This window comes from Lithobates pipiens, unplaced genomic scaffold (assembly GCF_037356315.1).
Source record: "Lithobates pipiens isolate NorthernLeopardFrog02 unplaced genomic scaffold, aLitPip1_a1.2 Scaffold_25, whole genome shotgun sequence".
In the NCBI taxonomy this organism is placed as follows: Eukaryota; Metazoa; Chordata; class Amphibia; order Anura; family Ranidae; genus Lithobates; species Lithobates pipiens.
The window spans coordinates 86,926,605-86,941,499 of NW_027507787.1; the positions used below are offsets into that span (position 1 = coordinate 86,926,605).

Here is a 14,895-nt window from a genome sequence, read left to right on the forward strand (position 1 = left end):
CAGATACCTGCTAGCACCTGCGTTTTGCCCCTCCACCTAGCCCAATCAAGTGCAGTATCGATCGATCACTGTCACTTAAATAACACTAAACACATAACTGCAGCGATCGCAGAGTCAGGCCTGATCCCTGCGATCGCTAACAGTTTTTTTTTGTAGCGTTTTATATTTAAATCCGGAAGGCAGTGCTTGGTTTTCGGGGTCCCGTACGTGGCTAGACTCCCAAAAAGTCCCCCACATGTGGTATCCCCGTACTCGGGAGAAGCAGCAGAATTTATTTTGGGGTGTAATTTCACTTATATTGCTCGAACATGCTAAGGGCATATCATTTAGTGACAACTTTGTGCAAAAAAAAAAAAATTTTAATATTCCTGCAACTTTTGGCAAAATATAAAATATTTCATGGACTCAACATGCCTCTCAGTAAATAGCTTGGGGTGTCTACTTTCCAAAATGGGGTCATTTGGGGAGGTTTTGTGCTATTTTGGCATTTTATTGCCTTCGAAACTGTGATAAGTAGTGAGGAGTGAATTCAAAAATTTGCACCCTTAGAAATCCTGAAGGCAGTGATTGGATTTCGGGGTGCCGTACGCGGTTAGACTCCCAAAAAGTCCCACATATGTGGTATCCCCGTACTCAGGAGAAGCAGTAGAATATATTTTGGGGTGCAATTCCACATATAACTATGGCATGTGTAAGCAATATATCATTTAGTGACAACTTTTTGTAAACTTTTTTTTTTTTTGTGTCATTATTCAATCACTTGGGACAAAAAAAATATATTCAATGGGCTCAACATGCCCCTCAGCAATTTCCTTGGGGTGTCTACTTTCCAAAATGGGGTCATTTGTTTTTTTTTTTGTGTCATTATTCAATCACTTGGGACAAAAAAAAATATTCAATGGGCTCAACATGCCCCTCAGCAATTTCCTTGGGGTGTCTACTTTCCAAAATTGGGTCATTTGGGGGGGTTTGTACTGCCCTGCCATTTTAGCACCCAGTGGCATAACTAGAACCTTCAGGGCCCCGGTGCAAGAAACCATGAAGGGCCCCCCTGAACCCCAGCCAGGGCCCTTCCCTCTGAGTCCGGTGGTGGAACTCCAGGGCGTGGTCACAGATATGACCTTTGTGAGCCCTGTAGTTCCACCACTGGCATCAGTAGTTTTTTTTATTATTTATTTTTAAGTGCCCCATTGGGGGACTGTCCCTAGGCAGGATGGGGTCCCCGTCTCCAGAAGAGATGAGGTCCTTTTCTTCAGGGCAGATGAAGTTACTGCCCCCAGGTGAGAAGGGGGTCCCTGTCCCCACGTGAGAAGGGGCCCCTGTCCCCAGGGGGAGATGGAGGGGGTAAGTAATGGTGTGTGGGGTCCTCTCACTCACCATGACCAAGCTGCAGGCCGCGCACTTATCCATGTTGGCCTGGGCTCCATCCAGTGTGCTGGACGGGTGATCAGCATATCTCCCAGAAAGACCTTTCATCATCTGTGTATGACAGGGGAGGAGGGGGGCTGGCAGACAAGCCTGCAGTGTCCTCCGGGAGCCCCTTTTGTGTCTTGGGTGCCCTTATTGGATACTATCCAGACAGTCGTGTTTTTGGTTGAAGAAGTGCCTTTTCCAATAATGTAGCAGGAGTTAAAAGTTTGATACTTAATGTTTTGAAAATGTTTTGTATGAGATTCATTTATATAGATTTATAATTTGCATATATATTTTGTACTTTCAGAAGTGGTATTAATCCCTGACGAAGAATATAGTTTATATACATTCTGAAACGTTGGATGTCCCCATTGCCATCCACAACATGGACGGGTGGTTTACTCGCAAGTAGTTGGGAAATACCACTTCAGGATGATCATTTGTGCAATATTATGAAATACTATATGTGCTTTTTTGTATTGTTTTCAAAATTTTCTAATTTTCAATCATGTTGAATTAATCTGTAATAATTCTTTGTTATATTACTATATAGTTTTTTATTCTCAAATTGCCTTAAAAATCCCAAATTAGAGGTATTCACACATTTTTCACTGTGTTTTATCAAGTCCAAAGTCAGTGCAGCCCTCTGCCTGGAAATTCTAGAGCTCTTCATGCTTCCCTCTGCTGACCATCTTTATAGAGATGCTGATTTCATTTTATAGCAGGACATGGCACCTGCCCACACTGCCAAAAGTACCAATATCTGGTTTAATGGTCATGGTATCACTGTGCTTGATTGGCGAGCAAACTCACCTGACCTAAATCCCATAGAGAAGCTGTGGGGTATTGTCAAGAGGAAGGATGAGAGACCCCAGACCCAAAAGGAGCCCTGACCAAGTATTGAGTGCATATGCCATTACTTGGACATACTTTTCAGTAAGCCAACATTTCTCTATTAAAAATCCTTTTTTCATTGGTCTTATTATATAATTCTCTAGTTTTATGAGATGTACCTGTATATAAATATATATATATACAGTACATACACACACACACTTATCTGTCAAAGTATTTGTAATCCATGCACCCCTGTTGAGTCATATGGCTACAAAAAGATGCAAAGCCCTGGCCTGGTCAGCACCACTGTCCGACCCTCTGTCTGTTTTATGGACTACTAATGAAGAACTCCATACCAGCGATGATTGCCTGAACTCTGTCACTTATGAAATTACAGAAAATATTGAACAGTTGCTAATGAGAAATGTAACTACTTAGTGTCAGTTGCCTCATTGCAGCTAAATAGAGTAAAGCCCCATTCACACTATCAGATTTTCTGCAGATTTTTTCCTTCAGATTTACCAAAAAGATATAATAAGAGGTCAAGAGTTTCAATTTGTATGCAATCAGGCAGGCCCTTGCGCTACGTGGTTTTGGTAAATCTAAAGACAAAAATCAGCAGAAAATCTGATAGTGTGTATGGATGGGGCTTTAGTGTGCTGGTAATCAGTAAATGTTAGAAAGCGGTAAATAATAAAATTGCCCTAGCTTTAAGTACCTCCTCAGCCCACCACCTTTTATAGAGGAGATATTCAAATTACAATCCATGTGATAGCTCAACATTAAGATAGGTTTCAGGCAAATACGCTAGATGAACTGAAAAATTAGTTATTGGATGTTAATAGATGTTAAAAATAATACATAAAACATGAGGTTTTCTGTAGAGTGATAAATATATACAGCAGAGAGTGCATCTGAGTGTAGTGGGTTAAAACATAGTAATTGAAGTAGACAATTAGCAACTTAGACAGGGGGCGATGAGCAAGTACCTACATTTGACAGGTACCCAGCTCCCACATTTTCTCAGGCCACCTAGGCGACTCAAGCAGTTCTCCTCCCCCCCCTACAATCTTCTGGGACACGTCACAGGTCCCAGAAGATTTCCCTGCCATTGAGGAGGTGCAGCACACCCACACATACGTAGTGTGCACCTAGATGTGAAGCCTCAAGCTGTCACAGCCGGGTGCCCATACTTGTGATGCCGGCGCCAGAGAGAACCAAGGGAGAGAACCGAGGAGTTGGCCAGTTGCATCGCTGGATCATTGGACATGTGAGTGTGTATCAAAAGTCAGCAGCTACACTTTATTAATAATCAGCAGCTACAAAAAACACAAAAACGAGTGGAATTCCACTTTAAATGTAGCAGTATATAAAAGGAAAACATGCATATATTTATTCCAATTCACAGAGTTAGAGAAGCACAGGAATGATAAATCACTGTACCATCAGTTCCAGTCTTTCATGCAGTTTCTCAGGTCCTCTGGGTGGTGGAGATGTCTCAGAGTACAGCAGCCAAAAGGATCCAATAAATTGTGGATGAAGCCTTGGAAAACCCCAGAGGGGTGGAACACACATGGCACCGGAGGTGGATTCACGTGCGTCTGGACGTGGGGTGTTTGATTACGCATTTTAAAGAGAACCGAGTCAACCGATCAAGAAAACCAAGCCAACACGTAACCGTGCCCCCCACGTCCAGACACACATGACATCACCTTCAGTGCCACGTGTGTTCCTCCCTTCCACCCTTCGGGTCCTCCGGTGCTCTCCAAGGCTCCATCCACCATCTTTTAGATCCTAATGGCTGCTATACTCAGTCACTATCATATAAATGTACTCACCGAGGCCAAGATGCTGAGAGCGGTCGCTGTTGCGACTTGGCGCAGACCACCCCTGAAGGTGGCACAGAGGGTGGTTGCACCAAGAGGCACAAGCTACCAGTAGAACAGTCACTTGCTAGTAGATCAGCAGGTAGCTTGAGCAGAGCTGAAAGGTGATGTCCTGTGGGAAGGTCCAGAAGCAATGGTAGCAAGTCCGTAAAGCAAAGGCAGAATCCAGGAGGCAGGCCAGGGGTCAAACACAGAACGCTGAGACAGAAGGGTAATCCAAAGACAAGCCATGGGTCGAACACAGGAGATAGCAGGTAAGTCCAGATGCAGGCTGAGGGTCAAACACGTTCAGAAAGTGGGAGTCCAAGGTCAAGCCAGAGGTCGGGTCAGGAGAAGATCAGCAAGGTCGATGAGGCAATCCGGGTCACAACGGGTAATACAGATCACAAGAGCAGGCGTAGGCATCACAGGAAGCTGAAGACGAACCAGCAGTGTGTTTGGATGACCTCACTTCCTTTATAGGTCAGCGAGGGGTCACACCCTGTGTGTGTGTGCTTGTGTGCTTTAGCTTGTTCCTATTGCGCACAACTGTGCGCCAGAGCGCTTTACCCGTGCGCATCTTATGACAGTCACTGAGACATCGGTCGCAGTCTCTCATGCAGTTCCTCAGGTCCTCTGGGTGGCGGTGATGTGACATACATAGCTCCCTCCCTCATTCTAGTCTGATCTATATAGGTGTATATAAAATGCACTACTTATCTCTGAAAAAGTATTTTACAGTGCTGGTATATAAAGAGAAGAGCCGGCAACTCCAAAGTCCTTAATGCAAACATTTATTGGCTACATGAGCATTATAAAGCAAACCACTGATGTGTTTCAGCATGAGCCTTAGGCCGCGTACACACGCGGGGACTGTTCACTCAACTTTGTTCGTCAAACAGTTTCAGCAGACAGTCCGCTCAAAATTAGCATGGACGGACTTGGCCACACACGACGAACGAACAGTCCGCTGAAACCCTGTGCGATGACGTGAACGGCACGTACGACGGGACTAGAAAACGACGTCCTATACACTGCAATGCAACCTTCGGCGTATAAATTCTTTCTGAGCATGCGCGGAACTTAGTTTGACGAACAAGCCTACACACGCGGGGACTGTCCGCTCAAACCAAGTTTCAGCGGACAGTTTTTCGGGATTTCCGAAAAACTTTGTTCGTCAAACTGTCCGCTGAAACTGTCCGCTGAAGCCCATACACGAGCGGACTGTCCGCTGAAACACTGTTCAGCGGACAAAGTTGAGCGAACAGTCCCCGCGTGTGTACGCGGCCTAAGTCTATGACTAAGGCTCACGTCGAAATACGTCAGTGGTTTCCTCTCTCAAATATTGTATTTAATATGAAAAAACACACTGAGCCTTGGCACCTGTGCTGCAGACTACATACTAGGATTGGATTGCGTCTGTTGAGAGTGCTGCATCTTGCAGTTTTACAGATGCCTGTCATCCAATTTCTAAGTTGCTGCATTTGAAAAAAACACTTGTGGGTTTAGCCAATCTTTTTTTGTACTGTTTTTTTTTGTACAGTTCTCCTTTAAGGGCCATGTGGCGGGGTTGTGCCCCATGCCTACATAGTTTTGCTAATAGGTGAACCTTATTCCCACCTCGGAAAGTTGGGGGGTATTGACTTATGGTTCATGGGCTTCTCCATCTAACTCTGTGAGGTGCAATGATATGTGTGTGTTATCCTTCTATATACTGCTACACCTATTCTGCTGCCCGCCTGGGGTGTTGTCTTGGTATTTCAGCTGCAGGTGCTGCTTGTCCCAATTGAGGAACTGCACAAAGCTCATTGAAGACTTACCTCCGAGGCATTTGTTTTTTGATGTGCAAGCTACTCCTTATGATTTGTGAAAGTTGCCAATTGTCTACTTCAATAAATATGCTTTAACCCACTACATTCAGATGTGCCCTCTGCTGTCTTTATCTATCAGTCCAGAGAAACTTCAGTCTTTTAAGAAGTGCTGCTCCAAAGTGTCCCGGAACCCTGCAAGAGTCTCTTCAGAATCTCCATGACCCCTTGGGTCATAGGTCATTTACACTTCTGCTCCATAACTTTAACCCTTTTCTGTACAGTGAACCTGTACTTTTTGTCATTTTGGGCAACACAACAGACTAGCACATGACACATCCCATTTCTTTGTACAATGCAGTATTGGATGCCTGCATCAAATAATATACAGTACTCTTCGGTGGCCCATGTCTCCTCTCAATTTAAGCACTGCAGCATCTATAAGATTCTTCAGCATTGACTTTTCTGGGAGTGTCAGATGCCTGTGTCACCCAATTTTGGCTGTGGTTATCACCCCTCTATTAACATTATCAACAGGACTCAGCAGTGACATAGGGGTCAGAGGACTGAACCACAGAGTACAGCAGGGGATGCAGGCAGCAGACATTCCTGGAAGTGGTGGATAATAAAGAGTCTGGCTGTCTATACTTAACAAAATAAATGTTACATGTAGTTAAACTATGTTATATATCCATTATTTTATTTATTTTTTCAGACGGGTACATATATACCTTACTATATTTTAATCGTTTCAAATGTGCTGGTCATCATCTTATCCTTGTTGACTGCCAGTGTTTCAAGCTACACTTTACATTTGACCTCCAAGCGATGTCCTCCGCAAGGGACTTTTTCATAAGAAGATCAGTTTTATGTTTTTAAAGGATGTGAAAATACTGGTAAGTTTTATTTTTATTTTTAAAGGGTTAGTTCACCTTTACCAAACAGACTGCAGGTACGGGGTGCCTGTAGATCAAAACAAACTGTGTAATGTTGCCAAGACACTCACAGCCTTTACTGATCACCCCCACCATCACAGGGACAAGTTCTCAAATCCCTCTCACATGTGTGGTCCATTATCTCGCCTATCACTGCTTTGCTAACCTCAGAGAATATATACGAGGGAGTTTAATTTGGCTAGGGTGTTTTAGCAATGTCCTGGCAACAAGGCAGGACGGAATGATGCCATCTCTGGGAGTTTTTCAGCCAGGCCTTGGGAGGTACATAGTGATAGCAAACAAACACTCCTGCGCATAAGTGTGATAGCCGGGTGATATATTGCATTACTATATGGCAAACCATTATACAACATCCTTAATACTCATGCTGCGGTTACCATTTTCAATGTTGCATGTTGCAAACGCTTTACTATGAACACACTATATAATAAGAACTAAGTGCCATCTTTCATCCATCACAATACTCCCACCCCTCCACAATACCACCCCTTTTAGTGGGAGGTGGCTTGAGTCTCTCGTGGGATGTGTCTTATCAATGTACAAATGTATATAATAAGTTGAAGGAGCCATTACTGCTATGCTCTGAGGAAGAAGCTACTCCTTTGAAATTTGTCAGCCAGTAGTGGTTACATAGTTACATATTTAGTAAAGTTGAGTGAGTGTCTACAATTGTCCCTATCCCTGTAGATTGCACACTCACATCTTTGACCTACTCTCAAGGAGCCCACAATCCATATTGGACAGAAACCAATTAACCTACCTGCATGTGTTTGGAGTGTGGGAGGAAGCCGAAGTACCTGGAGGAAGCCCACGCAGGCACAGTGAGAACATGCAAACTCCAGGCAGGTAGTGTCACGGTTGGGATTCGAACCAGCGAACCTTTTTACTGCTAGGCGAGAGTGCTAACCATTACACCAGTGTCCCACCCCTGGTTCTGAGGTCTTCCCCTCTGCTCTCTAGAGATAATCGGTTCCAGGACTGATTGCCACATTTTAGTGGCTTCTACAGCCTTTTATTCATCACATGTTTGGGAGTAGTATTTTACTGTTTTTTATCAATAAATTATCTTGGGATAATGCACAAGGCTGGTGCCCCTTCTTCTTTTTATCTTTCTTGGAAGGTACATAAATGACCTATACCTATAGTAAGGGCATGATCCAACTTTACATAAAGCTGCATAGTTTTTTTTTAATCTTACCTGCATTGGTAGTTTTTTGGTAAAGGTGAACTAACTCTTAAAATTATCTTTTACTCTCATCCTAACATTCTTTTATACTGTTCTCTCACAACTCGAGGTTTTCTCTTTAAATAAGCAACATTCTCATTTAAACTGATAACCTTACAGTACTATAAGGCACAGAGAACACAAATGTTATTTTCATTGAATCCTTGCAATTCTTTCACTCACGTTATTATTATTATACACGATTTATATACAGCCAACAGTTTACGCAACACTTTACAATGTATAAGGGGGGGACAACACAATTACAGTACAGTTCAATACAAAAGGTACAGGAGGGCCCTGCTCGTGGAGCTTACATTCTAAAGGGAGGGGGTGGTTGTACAATAGGTAATAGCTACAGAGAATGATTTGATGGGGGTGGCTCGGGGGCAGTAGTTGTTAGGTCAGTGTGGGATAGGCTTCCCTGAATAAATGAGTTTTCAGGGATCTCCTAAAAGGTGGACAGGGTAGGGGCTGATCAAACAGACTGGGGCAAGGAGTTCCAGAGGATGGAAGTGGCTCTGGAGAAGTCTTGAAGGCGAGCATGGGAGGAGGTAACAAGGGAACTAAAGAGCAGGAGGTCCTTGGAGGAGCGGAGGGGACAATTTGGGCGACATCTGCAGATGAGGTTGGTTATGTAGATGGGGGCGATGTTGTGGATGGCTTTGTATGTTATGGTTATCACTCACTGGTGCTGGTCAGGTGACCAATGCTTCATTGTTGGTCACATGGTAACAGGTTGTGCCTGAATGTGACTCTTTAGGGTCCCTTTAGCAGAGACCATGTAAACGTTTCTGAGGGATTAGTCAAGGTGCCTGGCATCCAGAAGAAGTGCAAAGATGCACTAAAATATGTAGTACGTGACCTCTCTGTACTTATGTATTCATTTAAATTGCTGTCTGTGTACGCAGTAAGGAAATTCACTTCTCTGTATTTCCTGATGACCTTTGCCTCCGAAGCTGAAATAGATGGGAAATCTAAAATTTGGAGTTGTCGCCAGAAAAGAAAAAGAGGGACGGTCTTACAATGAGGACACTTGTTCCGAAGAGGGGAATTTCCCTTACTTTGGCAAGATTTTCCTCTTGCTGTTGTGTCTACTGGTCAAAAAGAGATGGGAAATCTTCCTAATATGATACAGATGGCAAGAAAAACCTCAGTGGTTTTAAACATTTCCTACTATTTCCAGAAAGATAGATACCACAGAAGTAAAGAAGCATCCCATCAGCAAGTTTCTTTTTGTGATAAAACATTTTCTGACAGTCTACAGATTGACAATTTCAAATAAATTTGGTTGGCTTTGCGACATTTTAAAGAATTCAACATATTCAAAATTGAAAACACATTGGATTTTCTACTTACTGTTGACTCCATGCTCGTAGTACTACCCGGCCTCTTTCCTTAAGCTCCCCACCATAAATACCACTTGGAAATCTTCTCATAGCATTGGAAAACACTTGCAGGGCAGCACTAGTTGTATGCCAAGTCAACCACCAGTTTTTCACTTTTTGGAGAAAACCAGAGCACCCATTGGAAGTAATCATTAGAGAGAGCACCTTTAAATTCATGGACGATGTAAGATTAAAAGTAACAGCAAATTAAATCCATTTTTTTTAGTTTTCAACAGAGCAGGGAAAGAGAAGAGCTCCTGCCAGGTTTTATTGCCGTTTGTGTCACCATTGTTAAGATTAAACCTCTTTATCTGTCATGTTGACCATCGTTACTGGGGTCAAACGTGAGGAAAAATCAAACAAGTTGAGCTGTCACTAGAAAATTAAAAGAGTGAACATTTTCCCAAGTGAGCATCTCTTCTGGGGGTGCCTAAAATATGATTTCCCTCACTTTGCAGAAATATAATTTGACTTACTGTTGTGTCTAGGGAAAAGGAAATTTAGAGAGATGACCCAAATGTGAAAAAAAGGCAAAACAATTTAACATTGTTTTTAATTCTTTCCTACTCTCTCTACAATAAATAAGGTTTTTAGCTTTAAGGATGCATGCCACATCACATCAAGAACTTCTGTGAAAACTTACATTAAATATCAATTTGTTTCCATTTAATATAAAACTGTGAAACTATGAATACGTAGAGTGCTAGATCAAGTATATTTGTTTTGTTTTATTGTCAACTCGATGTCATTGTTTTTTTTTCTGCAGGTGATCGCACTTGAGAATCGTACACTATCACCAGTGCCTCCAGTATCTCCACCAAATCAACACTAAGGTGTAATCAGCTCTATAAAATTTAACTACAGCTCACACTCAGATAAAAACCTTTTTTTTCAGATGATCTAAAAGCACTTATGATAAAAATCTCACACAAACCCAAAACACCAACAAGGCTTTCCCAGGTGCTTCACTGACTCAAACCTTACAGCTTAATCTTTCTATCTGGCATTTGAAGCTCTCCATAGTGTATGTATCAAATAGCTGGCATAGAGAAAGCTGAGAGAGACCTCCATGGTGCACTTTTCTCTGCTTTAATTAAGGGTAAACCTTTAAAATTGTTGTGTCAGAGTGCTTTATGTGGAATCACATAAAAAAATAAAGCTAATGTGTCTCATCAAAGCTTAGTAAACACTATAACATTGTATTTTGGATGTCAAACTAGTGACTGGAGCGGCTCTATACTTTGATTTGTCTTCTAGGATATAATTGTTTTATACAGTTCAGGACATGCAGCTTTAGCTACTAAAACATGCTTTTTTTTTAGGACTCTAAACACCTTTTTTGGATGACACCAATTTTGACACATTACTTTACACACTTCCATTCTTTCTGAGATAAGAATCCAGTTTCAAAGGTTTCAAAGAAATCAGTTGAGAACCCCTTCAGGGTCCTTAAACTCTACTAGAGATCTGATGCTCCATTCCACATACCTTTAATAAAAATCAGCATTTAAAATGCAAAGTAAAACACAGAATTCCCAAACCCTTTGTGACATCAAATTGCTCACCCCCAGTTTCATGTTCCTAGGATGCCAGGATTTTTTAAAAAGTTACAACCATCACACCTGGCAACAACAGTCATTCCACATTTAAAATAGCTTAGATTACTTTTTTGAGCAAACATTAGAAAAACGGTGATGATGTGAAGGAATGTAAAAAAAATAAAAATAATACCAATTATCTCCAGTTCACAAAGTTACGGTATTTCCTTTTACCTGCGAATGCATCCAGTCCAGACTATAAAGCAACAACTGATCCTTTTTTTAAAAAAATAAAAGCTCCTTACCCAGCTGTAATATTTTATCTGTAACCAATTAAGAAGCTTCAATAGACATCAGCCTATTATGTTGCAAATAATTCAAGTAGAACAATATACTTTTTTAATTACATTATTTATGGTCCAAAATACTTTTTTATTTTAAATCTGGAAAATTAACATCAATAGTGGGTGTACAGAAGATGAACACGGATTTGCAATTAAGCATTACCTTTTTATTTTTTGTATGCAAAAACTGACCTTCTCGGGTATGATGACGGCTTATATATTTTATTAATCAGAGTTTTTATTTAATTTAATAAACTTCTCATATTTATTGTTGTTTTTTTTATTGTACTGTTGAAATTGAATTATTAAAATTCTATGATGGCCCATTTTAATTTTGCTACAGATTTCAGGGGGAAGTTGGATATTTTATTACAAAAGGTTGTATAGAAAAATAAAATACTGTATTTTTGTGTTGTCCCAAATAGTTTAAATTAAGAACTCAAAATTAGTTCTATTTTGTAGCATCTTGAGAAACAACTAGGTACAAAGTATCTAATTTCCTATATGCTCTACTTGAATTACTAGGAATTAGAAACAAACATTTTGTTAATTTTATGCTATCCACAGTTTGTCTTTAGAAACTACCAAACTGCCATTACCTATATAATATATAACCAAACCTTAAATGTATCACCAAAGTTACCTTTCCAAAGAAGTGGGTGGTCACGGGCACCCAGCTGGTCTGCAGTGGCTGTCGGGTAGGAACTTCAGCTTAAAGTTCTGTCTTTATAGTCAAACAGGTCAGAATGGGGGCAAGGCTAGTAGGACCAGGCATAAGCTTTAACTGTGCTCAAGGTCTCCTAACCCGACCCTACCATCCTGCTACATCTTGACCAGGTGGGCATCTCTTCTCCAGCTGCTGGAGCAGAAGAAAAATATGTTCAAAAATAGAAATTTGACAGTCAGGCAAGATGTGATACTTTCCTAATTCCCTAACTATAACCACAGGCTTGTGTGCTGCCCTGGCATACCTGCAAAAGTGCATTCCAATAATCATAGTCCTTCCAAGGCTCTCACGCAAGTGTGAATCCTTATGATGCACATTCCACCCAGACACCCCAGTGTCTTTGGGGTGAACCCCAAGTACTGATAGCTTCACATCCCCATAGTGATATGCAGCATCCTACTGGCTCCTTTGAGAACGTCATCAAACTGATAAATCCCAGGCTATGCACACCCGTACTTTGGGCTCCGGACCACAATCCCTTTTATACGCTGCAGGACCAGTGGGTCAGACCCAACAAGATGACCCACCAAAAAGCAAAAGAACCGTGAAAGGTTTTAACTCCCACCCTCCTGGCCTAGACAGCACCAATGTAACTGGCTAAAACTTCCAACCTGCTTACAGTTTGGAAAAGTATGCAGCCATCTGTGGTCATGCCCAGCTGCTGTTTTACTGGCCGAAATTCATCAACAACATTAACTGCTTGCCACATGCTTTTTTTGATATTCCTACCTGCGTGAACTTGACCTTGATCATGCTGCACTTTTACACTTTCATCAGAAGGCTGTAAATGTGTATTTCTGTGAACACAAGGATTTTGTCCTGGTGTTAAAATACCATTATTTCAGTATTAATATCAATATTCTGTCAATTATACTGATGAGGAAAGTTCCAAGAAAATCCGCTCAGTTCTCATGTAAAAACTCAAAAATTGATTTAATAATAAAATAGCAAAATATTACAAGAACAATATCAAAATGTAAAAATAATATCAGTAATGTAATTATATTCTTAACCACTTCCCGACCAGCGCACGACGATGTACGTCAACAGAATGGCACGGGCAGGCATATTGGCGTACAGGTACGTCAAATATTCAATGCCGCCCTGCTATCGGGAGCGCGCCGGCGGCGGCGCGCTCCCGCGCTGGTCGGGACCCCCGTGAGTCCGGTCGCGGGACCCGCGGACTCGATCGCCGCGGGCATCCCCGCGATCGTCTCACGGAGAGGCCGAATGGAGGAAATGCCGAGTAAACAGCATTTCTCCATTCTGCCTAGCAACTAGTGACGTTGATCTCTGCTCCATGTGATTGGAGCAGAGATCAGTGTTCACTAAATGAAAGCCCAACCCCCCCACAGTTAGTAACACACCCCTAGGAACACTTAACCCCTACACTGCCACCCACTGGTTAACCCCTTCACTGCCAGTGTCATTTACACAGGAATCACTGCATTTATATAGCAGTGATTACTGTATAAATGACAATGGTCCCAAAAATGTGTCAAAAATGTCCGATGGGTCCCCCACAATGTCGCAGTCACAATAAAAATCGCTGATCGCCGCCATTACTAGTAAAAAAAAATAAAAAATTATTAATAAAAATGCTATAAAACTATCCCTATTTTGTAAGCGCTATAACTTTTGCGCAAACCAATCAATAATCGCTTATTGCGATTTTTTTTACCAAAAATATGTAGAAGAATACGTATTGGCCTAAACTGAGGGAAAAAATGTTTTTTATATATTTTTGGGGGATATTTATTATAACAAAAAGTAAAAAATAATGCGTTTTTTTCAAAATTGTCGCTCTATTTTTGTTTATAGCGCAAAAAATAAAAACCGCAGAGGTAATCAAATACCACCAAAAGAAAACTCTATTTGTGGGAAAAAAAGGACGTCAATTTTGTTTGGGAGCCACGTCGCATGACCGCGCAATTGTCAGTTAAAGCGACGCAGTGCCGAATCGCAAAAAGTGGTCTGGTCTTTGACCAGCAAATTGGTCCGGTCTGAAAGTGGTTAAGATGAAGATTGAATCAGATGTGTGTCTTTGTGTGTGTATGAAGCTGTGGCAGCTTGTTCAATGTCTGCCTGAATCAGTCTGCCCAACTGTGTTTCTGTTTCTAGCTTTTACTCCTAAAATCTGCCCCCCACTTTATCTTTAAAAAGGGCTGGTTTAAAGTTTCTCTGAGCCTCATTGTCCTACTAATGAGACATAGCTTCCCTCCCACTTCTCACGCAAGGATGGGGGTTGTTCAGTCTCTATGCATTGACATTCCTGAGGAGTGGGCAAGAACAATGTGTGAAAGCATTAGAATATAACACCTGCATCAAATACTACATAAATCAGTATGTATATTATATTTATTGAAAACCCAATGGTCTTATTAATATCATATTCAAGAAATATTGTAATATAAAGAACTTATTTCTTAAGATGCAAAAGTTTGTGTATATATGAGAATATGTGAAACTTTTCTTCTCCCCTATAGGGGAAGGTGAGAGCTAATTAATAACATATGTTAGTTCTCCAAAGAGAAGCACAGATTATTATTAAAATGTATATTTTCACATACATATAAAAGTCCATATATTTCACTTTATCCATATCTAGACGAGATTATATATATATATATATATATATATATATATATATATATATATATATATATATACACACACACACACACACACACAACGCGATTATTCTATAAAGATCTAATCCATTCATTCATTGATAAATATTAGATATTAGATTAACACCCAGGAACAGTTGTTTTCACATTAGTGGCTTCTTATT

The 14,895-nt window shown here is 41.1% G+C and overlaps 1 protein-coding gene across 5 annotated transcripts in view; it reads left to right on the forward strand.

Annotated features, from left to right (window-relative positions):
- LOC143930362 (uncharacterized) overlaps nucleotides 1-11,642 on the forward strand; it is a 204,556-nt gene extending 192,914 nt beyond the window's left edge. For 4 of the 5 annotated variants that reach the window (XM_077454628.1, XM_077454630.1, XM_077454629.1 and 1 more), the window contains 2 exons: nucleotides 6,639-6,819; nucleotides 10,259-11,642. In XM_077454628.1, the coding sequence (XP_077310754.1) occupies nucleotides 6,639-6,779 (141 nt within the window). In that variant the 3' untranslated portion in view covers nucleotides 6,780-6,819; nucleotides 10,259-11,642. Of the gene's footprint in view, nucleotides 1-1,720; nucleotides 1,904-6,638; nucleotides 6,820-10,258 lie in introns of those variants that run through there. The other variant, XM_077454632.1, reaches the window with a different exon arrangement.
- Nucleotides 11,643-14,895: the final 3,253 nt, after the last annotated feature.